Source organism: Hyposmocoma kahamanoa, unplaced genomic scaffold (genome assembly GCF_003589595.1).
Source record: "Hyposmocoma kahamanoa isolate Upper Pololo Valley unplaced genomic scaffold, ASM358959v1 192, whole genome shotgun sequence".
Classification (NCBI taxonomy): domain Eukaryota; kingdom Metazoa; phylum Arthropoda; class Insecta; order Lepidoptera; family Cosmopterigidae; genus Hyposmocoma; species Hyposmocoma kahamanoa.
In genome coordinates, this window is record NW_020653719.1 from 2,687,418 (window position 1) to 2,704,635 (window position 17,218).

General features: G+C 34.0%; 2 protein-coding genes across 4 annotated transcripts in view; one reads left to right on the top strand and one right to left on the bottom strand.

Annotated features, from left to right (window-relative positions):
• LOC113226551 (senecionine N-oxygenase-like) overlaps positions 1–10,717 on the top strand; it is a 37,693-nt gene extending 26,976 nt beyond the window's left edge. The window contains exons 3-8 of the mRNA XM_026459217.1: positions 2,535–2,673; positions 6,495–6,666; positions 7,389–7,661; positions 8,806–8,966; positions 9,741–9,884; positions 10,485–10,717. Coding sequence (XP_026315002.1) covers positions 2,535–2,673; positions 6,495–6,666; positions 7,389–7,661; positions 8,806–8,966; positions 9,741–9,884; positions 10,485–10,688 — 1,093 coding nt within the window. The 3' untranslated portion in view covers positions 10,689–10,717. The remainder of the gene's footprint in view (positions 1–2,534; positions 2,674–6,494; positions 6,667–7,388; positions 7,662–8,805; positions 8,967–9,740; positions 9,885–10,484) is intronic.
• A 400-nt stretch (positions 10,718–11,117) lies between these two features.
• Positions 11,118–16,896, bottom strand: LOC113226566 (senecionine N-oxygenase-like). Of its 3 annotated transcripts, none has more exons than XM_026459238.1 (8): positions 16,677–16,896; positions 15,622–15,824; positions 15,205–15,343; positions 14,845–15,016; positions 14,295–14,570; positions 12,412–12,575; positions 12,123–12,266; positions 11,118–11,511 (listed from the first exon to the last, which is right to left on the bottom strand). In XM_026459238.1, exons 1-8 carry the CDS (start codon positions 16,677–16,679, stop codon positions 11,308–11,310), a joined length of 1,305 nt encoding a protein of 434 aa, XP_026315023.1. In that variant the 5' UTR covers positions 16,680–16,896; the 3' UTR covers positions 11,118–11,307. The 3 variants fall into 3 exon arrangements, with proteins under 3 accessions (XP_026315023.1, XP_026315024.1, XP_026315025.1); XM_026459239.1 differs by lacking the exon at positions 16,677–16,896 and adding an exon at positions 15,940–16,066; XM_026459240.1 differs by lacking the exon at positions 16,677–16,896 and having other exon boundaries at positions 15,641–15,771.
• Positions 16,897–17,218: the final 322 nt, after the last annotated feature.

Consider the following 17,218-nt stretch of genomic DNA (forward strand, 5'->3'; position numbering starts at 1 on the left):
ACATATTGCATAATTTGTCGTAGTTTTTTGAGCTAACCAGTTTGTTATAATATGGCGACATAGTAATGCCGAGTTTCTTAGTTCGACTGTATTATATTATATATATACCTTTAGTGTTTGTGCTATTATATCAATTTGCCAAGTTTTATTGAAAGAATTTATTGAATATCAGTTAATGGAAAAGGGTGAAATCCAATAAACCAGATTTATCCTTAGAGGTGGAATATTTTCTTCAAAGAATAAGACCACTACTGGGGTACCTCCTTAACAACAAAAACAGTAATCGAAAGCGGTTCACAAATGTTGTAGTAATCGTATACACAAAAATACAGTTGAATTGAGACGCTCCTCCTTTTAATGAAATCTCTTAAAAAAGTGATGACAATGACAAATACATACATAGCATTAAATAAAGGAAATAATGTCAAATATGCGTATAATGGAGGATATTACGGTATAACATATAAAGATAGAAAATTTTACCACGATTGCTGTGGGTATATACTGTTGAACAGAATGATGGAAAAAGCTGTAAAAGCTGTTAGGCTTCTAGTCATCAGAGGCTTCAACGGACCGTATTGATTCATACGTTGGTCGTATGGCACCGAAAGTCATAACGCTGTACAAAATGCTGCTTTATTCAAGTCAAACAGGGCTTGCAACTTTATATTAAGTTTAATTATTTGTTACATGAGTCCGTTGTTTAAAACAGCTCGATCTTAGACATATTATATAATAATATTGTTAGAGTTAAGTGTATTTTTACAAGACGTCTCAGCGCAGCAACTTCCGCTTGCCATTGTCGCTTCAACGTGTACTTACATAATGTTAGTATTCCGCACGATACCTGTTGGTATTGTGTTAAGAAAACTTTTGAAGGCACTTCCAAGGAAGGTAATACTCGATCTCGTATGCAAGGTCGTAATCCGGATTGAGTGCTTCGTAAATAAAAATATTATCCTGCTCTGCGGTTATTAAATTACTGTTTTTATATAACGTATTGTTTTTGTCGGTTTCTCGCAATTACTTTATAAATTGTTATTTCGTGGTGTTAATAATGAGGTGCAAAAGGTACGTAGGTTAAATTAAATTTAATATAGGTTCCACCCTAATTATACATATAAGAGCGGTTACATATGGGCGACTTTTCGCTGCGATGCAAACGCGATGCAGTCGCTAATCGTACGCGATTCTAAGCAGCGAAGCAAACGCGATGCAAGCGCGCGAGTGCATCGCTACACCTACGCCTCACCCACGAAAATATCGCCACGCTTGGGATATTCGTTGAGAGCGTCAATTTTCAAGCGTCAAAATACACCCACGTTGGTAATTCGCTCTTCGGTGGTGGGAGGAATACTTCAGTTCATTGTGATCACGCGTCATCATTACACGTGAAAAAGAATTTTAATTTCTTCCCACGATTGTTTTACGACAGTCCTGATCTTATGTTATGGATGTGAACTTATCGACAACGCAGGCAGATCTTGTACTGCCGTTATAAATTCTTCTGTACTCATAATTAAGTAAGCGTAACGCAAAAAAACAAAGTAATTTGTTTTAAACGCTGACGACGCGCGGAGCGACCGCTTCTATCGCGCCGCGTGGCAACGATGCAATCGCGTGTAGCAGCAATGCAATCGCGCGTTTCACGAACGCGAGTTAGCATCGCTGCTAAAAGTCGCCGTGTGTAGACACTCTTAATGACATGTTAAACTACTTTTCGTTGCTAAAGCGGTGGCTCTACTAATAACATTATCACGTTAAAGTTCGTTGTAAGTACGTACATAGATGAATTTGTTCTTTAAATATCGTCGCGAGCGTTCAATTTAAGATATATATTATTACGTGTGGCGCACTATAAGTTTCTTACTAAGTTTCTTAAAGTAACTTTAAACCCATGTTTCGCCACCTGTAACTATGTCCCACACCAAATTTGACGCCTCTTCGTTGAATCTGGTAAGCATGGCATTGCACCAAGTGACGCGATTCGGTTTTTGAGCCTCAGTCAAACTGTGTGGGATCCATCGAGAGCACAACTTTTTCACACCCAAATGTTTGTGTAGTATTGATTGACGCCACAATGTAAAAACAAGTGACAGTCAGATGAAATAAAAGAGTTCCATTTTCAAATGTTGTGATTACTTTTTAAATATTGTTTATGTAAGTGGCCAGTTCCGGAAACTTATAGTGACTTATACGGTTACCATGCTGCGTGGAACATGTGAATCTCGGTTATGTAACCACAATCTTTAGCGGTTTGCTATACTTTCATTGTGCGTGTCTATAAAAGTGTTATTGCGATGCTCTCGTAATACGCAAAAATGGACTGGTCAATTGAAGCCTTACAAACCAATCAATGCCAGCAAATCCGTTTAGCTAGAGTTGATGAATTAGCTACTGTATGGGACGGAGATACACTTCTAATATGAAGATGCGTAGCTCTATCGCTTGGATGGCTTTGTGCAATACACGCTGCAAAAAAAATAAAAACAACCAAGCTTCTATTTCATGATTTTAATATTTTTATTTTCCAGAACAAACACCCCAATACAGACGATGGAATACACAGGCTTTCCGTTCCCTGATGGGACGCCTTCCTACCCGACAGCTACTTGCTTCCACAAATATCTAAAGCTCTTCGCCAAGAGCTTCGATTTAGTTAAACGTATTCAAGTGAGTTTTAAGTTATAAGCCTACAAGCCAATGTTTGCGTTTTATATGTGTTTAACAATGGTAGCCTAATGGTTAGACACACTGCCTCTCAAGCAAAGGCTGTGGGTTTAAAATTCGGGCTCGCACCGAGATGGAAACATAAATTTCGAGAAACTGAGAAGTTTCTTGAAATTTATGAGCGTAAAAATTTACCATGAGATTTTCAGCGAAGGAAACCTGCACGTCGAACAAGGTTCACAATCCTCAAAAAAACGTGACTCCAACCCGCATGGGGCCAGTGTGGCGGACCATGGCCTAAAGGGTTTAGGTTTAAAAATATTATATTAACTTCATACATTTTTTTAAAATTCTTTTTTAGAATAATTTTTCTTTATAGTAAATTTTGTTATAAATAATGTAATTTTAATGGGCCTGAGAGTGGACCCGTGCCCAGCAAAGAGACGCATACAGGGTTGATGGCGTGTTCAAAACTCAATTTGTTCTTCTTATAATAAAATGCATTTAGATTAGAACTAAACGAGGCTCTGCCGAGTACGTATTTCTTATATGCAATTGATTTCTTATTTTAAATTATATTGCTTTAGCCTCAAGGAATGATAACGAGTATCTACCTTACAAGAATCTTTTGATGACAAGAAGATAAATATAGAATCATCGAAGCAATTATTTCTATAGTATGATTCACGTGCATGCATAAGGAAAATATCTCACAGCCTTGTATTGTTGTCGGTTTTATTTGTTTGATTGTAAAATACAATTTTTGTCTTGTGGTAAACACGTAAATTAATTGAACATAGAATATTCTATCTTAGTCATAGAAGATAATGAGGTGATAATCTTCCTATAGTTTTTTATTGTTCTAGAATAATAAATACTCTCTCAATAAAAAATGTATCTACAAACTAACTCCTCCATTAACTAAACTTGTAAATCAGCCCTTTGACGAAGGCACATTCCAACGCGGTAAAAGTAGCAACGATTAAATCTATATTAAAAAAGGTAGCAAAGATGATAATCCAACCCAATAGCGACCTATTGCCCTCTTATTCGCATTTTCGAAAGTATTTGAAAAGACAATGACAAACCGTCTAATAATTTTCATGAAAAAATATTATATGTTTGACACAATAATCAGCACGGTTTTAGAAAAAATAGATCCACTAACCTGGCTGTGTACAGGTACGTTCAAGAAGCTTTAAAACTACATAAAAGACAAAAATGGCTCAGTCGGATTACTCCTTGACTTGACTAAGGCATATATGACAAAGTTTCTCATTCTATTTTGCTTAGAAAACTGTATGGTGTGGCTGTAAGGGGCAATGCGTACGTTGGATAAAATCATATCTAACCGACAGAAAACAATGTGTACAAATGGAATATTTGGATAACACTCGATCAGACATGTTGACAGTAAACAATTCCATATCGCAAGGTAGTGTTATAGAATGTGTATATATATTAATGATTTGCCAAAAATAACTGATCAATTGTGTATTCTTTTCACAGATGATATTTCTTTACTTTTTAAATGTCCAATAATAATAATCTTTCAAAACTTGTCGAAACTTTTAATACTATTTGTCTGTGGCTCTCAGACCATAACTTAGAAACAAATAATAAAAAACATAAATAATTTCAATTCAAACCGTACTAGAAGAAAAAAATAAATTTAGAATCAATAACAACCAATTTACATATCGAGGAAGTAGAACATTTCACATTATTAGGATTGACAATAGATACTCATCTAAACTGGAAAAAAGATATTGAAAACATAAAGACCATTCGGTCTTCATGTTTTTACAGTTTATCTATGCACTAATGTAACGCACAAGTAGAGTGTGCCCAGACAGCCTGTTACGCCTATGCGTTTGCTTGGCTCCGGTACGGTATTTTTTATGGGGCCACAGTACTGACGCCAAAGATCTTTTTATTATACAAAAAAGTGTATTCATATAATCTAATCTAAAAATAACACTACCCGACCCAGAAATAGCTGCAAACCAATTTTTATAAAAGAACATGTACTCACACTTCCTTGTATATATTTAATGGAAACAATAAAATTTGTAATGAAAAATAATAATAATTTTGATTTTGTTAAAAGTGATCGCCGAAATACAAACTTAGTCTTATTGGTCTTACCAACACCTCGTATCGAAATAGCCCACATTATAGAGCTGTAAAAATACATAACAAATTACCTGACGCATTAAAAACAATAGAAAGAAACTTCACATTTTGTAATAAACTCAAACTATTACTAAATCATAATAATCTAATAAAAAATAATAATCATAATACTATTACTCAGTTTAATGAATATTTTGAAGATGACTCTATTAAGTAATATTGCTTTCCTTATTTAAACCATTAACTTGTATTCAAATTGTATTATTAATTCTAATTTTTGTATTCAAATTGTATTATTAATAATTTTAATTCATGTATTCAAATTATATTTTTTGTTTTAATTCTTTTATTCAAATTGTATATTAATTTTAATTTTTGTTTATAATATAATTGTTTTTAATTTAATTTGTTATTATATCCTTACTAGGTGCGCGTAATATTTTAAATATAACGTATCTACTAATGCAAATAAATAAATTAAAAAAAATGAATAATTTTGCACTAACAGTAACATATTACGTAGATTTTCGTAGCAGTAGAGGTCCTTGTGAAAGAGTTCGTCCAGGGAAGTACCTACTGCCACCTTACTTGTTTCTGCCGCCAAGAAGTAATGTAAGCATTGCGTTCTGATTTTCAAAGGTAAGGATGCTGGGGAAATTACAGGCACATGGGACTTGTCAACATTTGTCTCAGGATGATGGCGCAGTTGCAGTGCCCATCAGATCTTTGTGATTTGTCATATAGTAGATATCATAGAAAAGTTACATTCAAAATAATTATAACCTCTCTTGGCTTAGAAATAAAATTTTCATTAAATTTAATTTTGTGGAAATTTGAGTGCTCAATGAATAATGGTGTATAGGGTACGATATTAGTTTTTGACTAATCTACTACGATTTCACGAATAAGTGTAGTTTAGTTTCTACGCAAGTGTAGAATGTGTAGAGTTCACAATATTGTTACTAAGTATTGGAGCTATGACGCACTCATTGTCCTATTTAAGAGCCAGTCTGTTGTCGTTGTAGCCTCTTCCATCATCATTATTCGAAGGCTAGCTCCTTGACCACTTTATAGCTGCTCACTTTGATGTTGTTAGGGATGGAAAAAATGCTTATTAATTTTAAACGATCTGATTTTTTAAATAAGCGTGCTTAAAAAATCTTTTATTACGTACGTGTAAGCCACTAAATATTATACGATAAGTTAGTTTATTTGTAAAATACGAGTAGTATTTTTATTTATAACATTATTATATACTTAAAAACTCGAATAAAGTTAACTGTTAAACTGTTTTTTTTTAAACCGTTATATGTGTTAAAATAATTATTGTATTAAATTAAAGAAATATAATAAAAGGGGTAAAATTATGCACATTGATAAATTAATTTGTTTAGGAAACATAGGTGGCCCGACTTGAAACTTCAGCACGTTGCATTGTAAAAAATGAAATTCATGAGTTTAACTGAGCAATGTTTACGCTTCAAATGATAAGCATGCTTATGTGCTTATATAAAAAGTAAACCTTTTAAGCGCTTTTCGTTTAATCGTCTACCTCTACTGTACGCCGTTCTTGGTCGTCCTCTCTTTCGTTTACTTTCTATTTTCCCCTCAATTAATGATGCCATAATTTGTAATATATGTTTTATTATGCGGCACTAATTTTAGAACAATTTTTTTTTAAATTCCAGTTCAAAACCTTTGTAACATCTGTAGAATGGGCAGCTGGACGTTGGATTGTGTCATATACTAAGCTGGACAGTAAAGAAAACGCGACCGAGTCTTGTGACTACGTTATCGTTGCTAATGGAGAGTTCCTTAATCCTTATGTTCCTAAATTCCAAGGGCTAGACCTGTTTAAAGGTAAAATTATTAATTAGGAAACCATTTAAGCATTTAAATAAGATTTTCTCCATTCAAAGTGTGCGGTATTTGTATGGTTAACCAAAATATTTTTGTTTGTATTCATCAAAATAATCACCAATTGTAATACGAGTATCGCGGGTGCCATGAACACACACATAGACAACCACAAATTAATAAAACCCAAACTCGTGACAGAAATAAATGTAGGTCACACAAATATTTCTCCCGGCCAGGAAATCGAACCCGAGCCCTCTGCGTAGCAGACCAGTCGGTAGCCGTTCTGTCACAGAGGCAGTTAATGGGTCATGAAAGGAAATTACCATAAAAGCTTAAGATAGTTCATTTTACTTAAAGGAAACATTCTTTCACGCTCTATTTTATTATACTAATTGATAGGGTCAATGGTTAGAATAAAATAACTCCAATAAACATTGGGTCTTACAATTGAACACGTGAATGAAATCTTATTAGTGTGTATGTACATAACAACTCTCATTAATATTACCCAAGACTGTCTATTTTTAGCCTCTGGTATTTTTTTAGAGCCATGTAAAAAAAATATAACAATTTACTCTAAGTAATTTAGTAATTTTACAATAATTTACATGAAATAATAGTTCGAACTCACCCGCGACACAGGGTTTGACTTTAAATATTTCTCCCAAATACGATTATTTTCGTACAAAAAAACAAAAGAAATCAACATTCTTTCTTTTCAGGGTCTATAATCCACAGTCACTACTACAGAGAACCAGAGAAATATCAAGGACGTCGCGTTCTCATCGTTGGCGCAGGTCCTTCAGGATTAGACTTGGCAATGCATTTATCCAATTTCACCAAAAAACTAGTCCATAGCCATCATTTGAAGTATAATCAGCCAAACTTTGGACCTAATTATAAGAAGAAACCAGACATTATAACATTTACTAGTGACGGAGTCGTTTTTGAGGATAACAGTTTTGAAGAATTGGATAATGTCATTCTTTGCACAGGTGAGATTTTAGTTTAAATATTCATGAAACCAGATTTAGAAAAAATCCTTCTCGATCTGTAGCTCAGTTGGTAAGAGCAGTGACTTCGGCATAGCAACCGACACGGTTCAGTCCTGTCCAGAGATGGACAGTGGGTTATAACCCAATCAACCTGGCCGGATTTTTACCCAAAGCGCCAGTTTTGGACAGGAACGGCGAATATGGAATTCGGAATAATTCCATACTTACCTATTACTAATTTCGATGTAAAACATATTTTTTAGACGAAAAGATTCCAATTGGCAATTCCACACAATATTCACCTTGCAATCCTGTAGATTTTCACTACTAGCACATTACGATTCGATTTTTACGAAAATCGATTCAAGTGAATACGACCTAACGATTTCTTGAATCGAAATATTTCAAAGCGACTTTCAAGCGAATCGATGCAATAGAAAGGCTTTGTTTTTAATATTAAGTGACGGGACGAACAAGTCGTGTGCCTGATGGTAAGCTACACGCCTGTCCATAACAGTTGCAGTGCCACTCAGAGCTATAAATCGCAAAGATCTGCAGGGCACTGCTACTGCGTCCGTCATCTTGAGACATAAAGTTGACAAGTCCCATGTGCCTGTAATATCACCACCCTTACCCTTCTAAACCGGAACGCGGTAATGCTAACAATGCTTGGCGGCAGAAATAGGTAAGGTGGCAGTACTTCCGTGGACGAACTCTTTGCCTCAGGGTGGCGGGCGCAGTGGCAGTGCAACTTTTATGGACAGGCGTGTAGATTACCATCAGGCGCACGACTCGTTCGTCCCGTCACTTGATATTATAAAATAAAAAAATGACAGATTTTGTAATACATACATCCTAGATATCGTCAGGCCTGTCTCTCAACAGGTTAGGCAGAGACCATGGACCTGCATCTGATGCTTCTGACAAAACTTCGCGTCCTCCCATTAGACTCTTCATACATTCTTGTTATTTTTAACCCGGCCTTTGTTAAGGACATCGCCGATCTGATCGAGATATGTATGCCGAGATCTATCTCTCCCCACACTTCCATCCGCATTCTCTATAAAGTGATGTCAATCTACCAACATTCATTTTTCTAGTAATAATCTATGAAAATTATCTTTTTCTGCATTTTTTATTACAGGATACGAGTTTGACCACCCATTTTTAGATAAGAGCTGCGGCATTACTAAGTCCGGAAAGTATGTGCTGCCGCTATATCAACATGTTGTCAACATTATGCATCCCTCTATGATGTTTATTGGAGTCTCGAAGAAGGTCATCAATAGAGTATTTGATGCTCAGGTATTAAGAATGGCTTTGTTTTGTATCAGTTCTATTCCAAAAAGACCTATAACTTTTGAAAGTTGGTCATTGATGTGGCACACCGATTGAAGTAAAGTTCTTCTGTTTGTTTTATATAAAAATAAGTGAGTATTTTACCTACATCTCAAGAGTACATCCAGGGAAGTACTGTCACTTTAACTATTTCTACCGTCGAGCAGTAATGTGTGCATTATTGCGTTCTGGTTTTGAAGGGTAAGGGTGTTGGTGAAATTACAGGCACGTGGGACTTGTCAACTTATGTCTCAGGGTGATGGGCGCAGTAACAGTTTCCCTCACATTGTTGCGATTTAAAGTCCTGAGTGGCACTATAACTGCTATGCATAGGCATATAGCATACCACCAGGCGCACGAATTGTTCGCCCCGTCATTTGGTATCATAAAAAAAAAGATCTCACCTGATGGAAGTGAAGATAAAGTCTAATACAACATGTACGCCTAAATAATGCCCATTCATTCTCGCCTTGAAAAGGCTCAAGTTATAGCGTTCAGGAAATAGCCGTTTCATTGCGTATGGAACATCTTTTAACGTTACATTCATCTATGTCTATTTCAAGATATTCTTTCGTTACACTTCCTTTCATCTCCTAAGCCTCTATGCTAACAAGTCCCTGGAAAGAACCGTTTGGGAACTGGAATTTTCTAAATTTGTTTTATTCTGGGTGTTCCAAGCAGTGAGTGGCCCAGAGTGAATTTCATTTATCTATAAGGTATACATATTTTACGGTGTTTCAGGCACAATACGTAGCAGCATTGATAGCTAAGAAATTCGAGTTGCCATCACAAGAGGAGATGCTTAAGAAGTGGGTGCAGCACGCGCAATCATTACCTACTAAGAGAATGAAACTTGTAGATATCAATGTCATTGGCGATCAACAGGTACGTTATAAAATTTGTTTATCACTTCAGGTTCCGCCATTTCGTTAGATATAGGTGGCAACAATACACAATCACTATACATGTAGACTTGAAAATGCCCAAAATAACTATTGAACGTGCTGGATTATCGTAAATCAATGTGAAATTTCTTTTTTACTTATGTTTTCTGGTTGTAATACTAATTTTTAACCGACATCAAAAAAGAGGGAGATTCTCAATTCGACTGAATTTTTTTGTATGTTACGCTGACATTTGTGAACCGATTTCGATAACTTTTCTGTGTAGTGGTCACATTCAAATTCGAAGAAAATATTCCACCTCTAATTGTGGCAAATTAGGGGATGATTATGATTTACAGGATTTCACCCACTTTCTCTTAGCGATTTCAATGAAACTTGGCAAATAGATAATTCCACAAATTTTAATAGTTATAATTATATCCGCCAAATAGTAGGTAAAACGGCCCAAAAACACTTATTTGACAGTACTGATATTCGTTGGGAAAACGCCATTTTTGTTATTGCCGGTGGCGCCAACTGAGTGAACTAAATGGATTGTGAAACCTGTACATCCTCCTAATCTAACTCAAATTATTTTCAGGACCAATACTTCGGGAACCTGACCAAAGAAGCTTCCATACCTCGCGTACCGCCTGTCTTAACAGAAATCAGGGACTTCAACGCGAAAATTCGTTTAGAAGACTTACTTAACTACAGAGATTATGACTACAAATTGTTAAACGATTACAAGTATGAACGTTGGTACAATTATAGAGAAGACGATCCTTGCCCAATTGAAATTTAGACGCAATTGTGATATCGGTAGATACGACTAAAGCATGTACGAGTGTATGTGAGTAAGTTGATAAATTTGAAAAAAATTGTGGACATGTAATTATTTTAAAGGCGCCATTTCTTTAACATTTGTAAAAAATACTTTAAATACTCTAGTTACCTTGCCTTTGGTTAAGATTTTTTTTAAGTGTATAAAATATTAAGATAGAAATAACATTAAATTTAATATTACCTATTATGGTTTATTACGTAATATTTTAAGGTGTAGGAATACTCAATAAAGACAACACTTCAAGCCAAGTTTTAAATATAATTGTCTAAGCTATTACAGCTACTAAAATTCTTAATAATATCATATTTGTCACTGACATCATTGTTGAAAAAATAATTAATTATTATATTTTTAACAAATAATAAATTATAAAAAAATATAGTGAATGAATGAACTTTTCGATGTTTAGGTCTTAGGCTGCGTTGTACAGTGCGCCAACCAAGTTTTTAACACACAACTGCATGCAAAGGCATAACGTACGAATGTACTAAATCGTACATTGTGTTGTGTAAATATTTATTATTTCTATTATTGTTCTACATTGTAAAAATAATTGTTTTTATAGGAACTAAATGTTTTACGGTTCGCAATGCAATTTATTACACTTCCCTTTCTCCAACTTTCTGGTAAAGGTTTCATCATCTATAATGGTATATACATAATCTCTAAATGTATAGAAATTCTCCAACTTGGCTTCCGTGTCCTTGATGCGTATTTTGAACATAACTGGAGGAACTCTCGGTATGCCGGACTCTCTTGTCAATTCCTCGTAATATTGATCCTGTAAATTAAATTATTCATTAAAAATATATCATCACTATCTAAATTACATGTTCAATTCAACTTGATAACAAAAGCAGTTTGTTAACAAGTAAAATACACAGGGTGTCTCGAAATTCAATGATAAGCCGGCACCAGAATGTTGCCCAGTTCGTAACAACCCTGAAAAAAAATATTTTAAAAAATCGGAGTAATTTCCTGTGCAATGAGCATTATGTTGAAAAATTACGTCGCTGTAGGTATTTATTCGGGATTATCATTATAATAAAAAAAATTTGAAAGTAAAATTCGCAAATTTCTAATTTCTAAACATGGTAATGGTACCAGGACGTTTAAAATTTTTCAATAGAATATTTATTTCGCAAAAAATGACTTTTATTTTGTTTAAATATGTTTTTTCAGGGTTGTTATAAATTGGGCCGGTTCTGGTCCGTATTATCGATGATTTTTGAGACAACCTATATAAGCGGTGCTGCCAAATACAAATACGTACCTACTAATGTAAATATGGACACTTTATATGCATATATTATTAGTAGACACTTTAATGGCATGCGTCTCGCATTTTACTAATATTACTGTAGGGTTGAAACATTTTAAATACAATATTACCTCATAGTGGTCCACGAAATGTATATGTGAAATAGGCTTGCCTTTAGATCGGATAGCTTCAACTCGTTTCTGCCAAATTTCTAACATTTTTTCTTTGGTTGGCAAAGTGAAATTTCCTTTGAATAATGCAGTTGCATACTGAGACTAAAAAAAACAAAGTTATGTACGTCATGCAATAGATACTAGGTGTCAGCAAAATTATAAAATAGACAAGAACGCCTTTCGTTTCAAGAACTTGGCGCCTATGCTACTGTACAGAATTATTTTTTATGTGTAGAAAGATACGAACCTGTGCATCAATAGCGATTACTAAACATGCTCGTACTAGGAGTCCCATGAAAACCATAGTAGGTTGGTGTATGTTCACCATGTAATTGTGTAACGGAGTCAAACTACGCTTTGAGAGCGTCAATCCGCTTGTTTCGTCTATGAAAGGATAGTCGTACTCAAAACCTAAAAACATGCATAGGCAGATTTATTATGACTGAAGACTACCACAAATTTTTTTAATATTTATTTGTACTCATTGACCTAGTAAGTCAATGTTATACCTTTAGAATAGTTGTACCCATATTTTATACATATGTTCTAAATTTAATATATTTAAATATATTAAATAATAAAAAAGAATAAAAAACTGAATTTTATCTACACACAACATAAACCCTCTATGATGTGTTCGAAAACCGCAAATTGCGACCAGCATAAAGATAACAAATTCTTCTAAAAATGCCCCTCATGCTTTCATGCCAAAAAAGTATTGACGTTGGCTCCGCCCAAATTTGTGAAACAAATATATGCCTGAAGTTCGCGTGACATGCGACAGGAGATGTTGAATTTTGCTCATTAAAAGTATCAAATTCGTTTTAGCGGAAACTCTAAAACTAAAGGGATTTAAAAAAAATCCGTAGTGACAGTTGTCGATCATGCAAAAATATAATTAATTATCTAATTTTTGTCCTAATAACCTATAGCATTTCGAGGATAAATCGAAAAAATGTGAAAATTAGAGGTCATTTCGTGATTTTTATCTATCGAGGAAACTTTATTGTTTTATGTTTCTGATTAATGTCTATGCTTGAATATATCGTGTAGTTACTCATACAATATTTTATTTTTAACTTTAAAGTGGATATACCTCTCTAAAATGAAATCGAAGATTATGAATTTTTCCTATGCTCCCTCTTAAGTGTGAAAATGTTATTATTGCTTAGTATTAGCATCAAATTCGATTTTATTTACCACATTCAAATTTCGAACATGTCTGAAAAACAAAACAATTTGATTCTACCTCAATTCTAATATCAGTCGAGATGAAGTTTTATTCGAAATGAAATGTCAATAACAAACAATTTTGACAAATTTCACACGTTACTTGATATCGAACGATATGATAGTTGAGGCCGACTCTAGTTTGTTTAAGAAACTGAGGTTGCGGACATGCGTGAGAAAAGATTGCCGCCATTTCGCCAGTCGTAACATGCGGTTCCTGAATACATCATAAAGAGCTTATAATATGTGTACAGATAAAGCAGTGTATGTAACTGTACATAATTAGTCATTAAAACACTCGTGTGATGTTTTTATGAAACCCACACTCGTATTTTAATGCCTTTCATTATGTAACAGTCACATAAACTATTATTATATGAGCTTTTTTGTAATATTTTTATTATTGTTTAAGCTTGTGGCTTGTTTAGAAGACAAAGTTTTGTATGTAACCAATATTGTGCAATAAACTGTTACAAGTACATTTTGATGGTCTTACTATCAATTGCATCCGATTCACATTCATACAGTCTCCTTCCATGTCTGACAAGTTGTTTATTCCATTTATTAAACATTTACAGATATTTATATAAATGTTTGCAGAGTATTTTCCTAGTAACCTGTGATATTGATAATTTTTGTTGTTATAATTTTTTTGGGTGGGGGTTTTTACCCTGGTGGGACAATTGATACTATGTGTAAATAACGACGCAAATGATGCAAATCAAGTGATTACCTCATCACATCATTGAATTCTAAATAACACATATTAAATAAAATAAACATGGTACACATTAAAAAAAAATTGTGACTATTTCAGTACCACATTTTTTCAAATGATACTGAACTTGGTTCTACAGAGCTGCATTATAAATCCTTGTTTGCTACGTATTTTAGTCTAACCTGTGCAATATATAACGTCGTCAAGATCTTCATAGGTCCCATCCACAAAAATCGCTCCATTCTCATTAAACTCTTTCACATCAGGCTTTTTGATGTAATTTGCGGGAAATGGTGTTCTAAAGTTCACTACAGAATGGTGGCTATGTATTAAAGTTTTTGCAGTTTCAGCTACATCCAAACTGATATCCATTCCTGAAGGACCTGACCCTATCATGAGTACTCGACGGTCTTTGTAAGCATCTGGTACTCTGTAGTCGTGACTGTGTATTATTGTACCTGTAAATGTTGGATAATTAAGAAATTTTAAGATTGAAAGACTAAGAAAAATTCATTAGATCTGGCTAGATTCGAACCAGCACCCCCCAGGCCATCCGTGCCAGATGCTCTGCCAATTAAGCCACAGAACGAACCAGCAGACCTTACGAATTTTTGTGTGTCTGTTGTAGATGTTTGTTTTTTGGTTTTCAATGACTTTTTTGGAAAGTTTTAGGTGCATTGTAGTGATGTTTAGGCGAGTAGAAAACACTAGTAGCAGGCAAGTGCAAATTACCATTAAAAAGTCTTTCTCCTGGTATGTTTGGCATATTAGGTTTACTGTGATGTCCTGTACCAACAACAACAAAGTCATATTCTTCTACAAATTCCTCTCCACTTGGAATGTGTTTATGTTTCACCTTCCAAACATTTCCTTCTCTCCTCACTGAAGTCACAATATGTAGAAACTGTAATTCAAATTAGCACTCTAGAGAAATGTTTTTATATGTTCTTAATGTTAATTTTTTATTTGTTTTAGAATTTAGTAATCGATTTGAGTGTGGCACTGCCATGCACCTCTTTGCATAATGAACAAGAGTTCAAAGCAAAATTATGATTTACTTTCTAATTGATCAAAAGATGTTGCTTTAAGAACCTTTATGTGTTTTTCCAAATCAAAGTGTCTTGCGTAGTCTTTAATATATTCATAGAACAATTTCCAGCTTGGGAAGGAAGGCCACGAATCTGGAGCTGGGAAATCTCTGAGCTCCATGGTTGGTTTCGGTAAATTGGTCCTAAACAAAAAGTATAAACAAATGAAAAGTTGAAATGATTTTCAAGTAGCAAGGTGCTTGGTGAATGGCATGTTGCCTACTTAAGGCTATAATATTTATATGTTTTTTTTTATTAGTAAGTATTCAGGAATATAATATAATATAATATAATGTGGTCCTCATCTCTTTTTCGTAGCAGTCATAAATAAATATTCATAAAATAAAAATTTTATAGTAATTAGTTTGAGACTGACATGATGATAAGGTTGTATTGTTAACTAAAACCTATCAAAACCTACCTCAAATGTTTGTACATACTAGTATAAATAGGCATTCCATAATCATCAGTGCCGATTTTAGGTTCATATCGCCACGTCCCTCCAACATAGTTAGTCGCTTCTAGAACAGTGAAGTTTATGCCTTCTTCTTTCATATACTTTGCTGATGTCAGACCTCCTATTCCTGCTCCTATTATGCATACCCGTTTATCAACTGATTGTGCCTAGAAATTAGAAAATTAACATTTATGTTGAAACACTCAATCGAAAGATACACGATATAATTCCAACGCACTTCGCAAACGTGCACCATATTATCAGTTTTTGTTTATTAGGTACCTGTTTTCTTAGTGTGATTATCTTCCGTTTTCATAAATTTTACTTTAAAAATTCGTGACTGTGTAAAACAAATGTTTGGGAAGGACTGTACATTACCATCGCACGATTTGAGGGGTGGGAGGGGACCCTTCGTGTAAAGTTTCAAAGTTAGGAAGTTAATAGTTTTCGAGATATTCATTTCATTTCATCAAAAATCATGTTTTCGCACCAAAGAGCGAGGTAAACCCGCGCGCGGCGTTTATTTTTTTGCGTTATTTCAAAAAAAATACTGCGACAACCAAACGCTGTGCTTTCCTAACCTACAAAACCTGTTTCCTATCACTTATTTTCGAATATTTCAATAATTTTTATTATCAAAACTACGAGTTTCCTAAAGCTAATATTTTAGGATTAGACTGCTAACTATGTAATCTATTCACCATATTAATTTCAACTCTCAACTCGTGCGATGGTAATGTACAGTTGAGCCAATGTTTGTTTAAATTAGAAAAAAAAACACTTGTAATAATTTTCACTACAATATTTTTATATAGGTTAATTTTGTCAATATTTAATAATTAAAATCTGATTAGTTAAAGGTTACGCTTAGTTTAATTCACCAGTTTGTTACTTTTTCGTTATTTATTTTTAAATTGATGTGCTTGTAATTATAGTTCAATCAAAAGGAATGAAATTATAGGTAGGTAAGGTGTACAGTACAATTAAAAACATTTTCAATTTCAAATACAGAATCTTACCATTTTGAACGCTAGAAACACTCCAAGAACTTAAACACTTAAGTGACTGTGGTTTTTTAACTTTTTATTTATTTAGATATTAAAATTATGACCTAAAAATTTAAGAAATAATAATTTCAAATTCAAATGTCCTTTTCCATCTTTAACAAATGACAAGTAACGAATGACGGTGTTACCATCACGATTGTGATAAGATACCAGAAATTTGCGAGAGTCGAGATTTGATTGTGGCGTTCTCTGTGGGAATGGGTCTTTATATTGGAACCAAAATAACTTGAGTAGGAATGGGCGTTACAAATCGTATGTAGTTATTGAAACTATACAGGGTGTCCAGTAATGAATGTATCATACTGAAATGGCTTATAGCACAGCTTAAGACTGTTCCAAAAAAATGCAAAAAAAAATCTATCCCATGTAGTACCTAAGGAATGTTTTTTTTTTCTTAAAAGTTAATTATTTTTATCTTATTTTAGGTTTTTGTGCACTATGACTACAAATGAATTTATTTGGTTTTTTGGTGTCATAATATTCTACGTTAACTG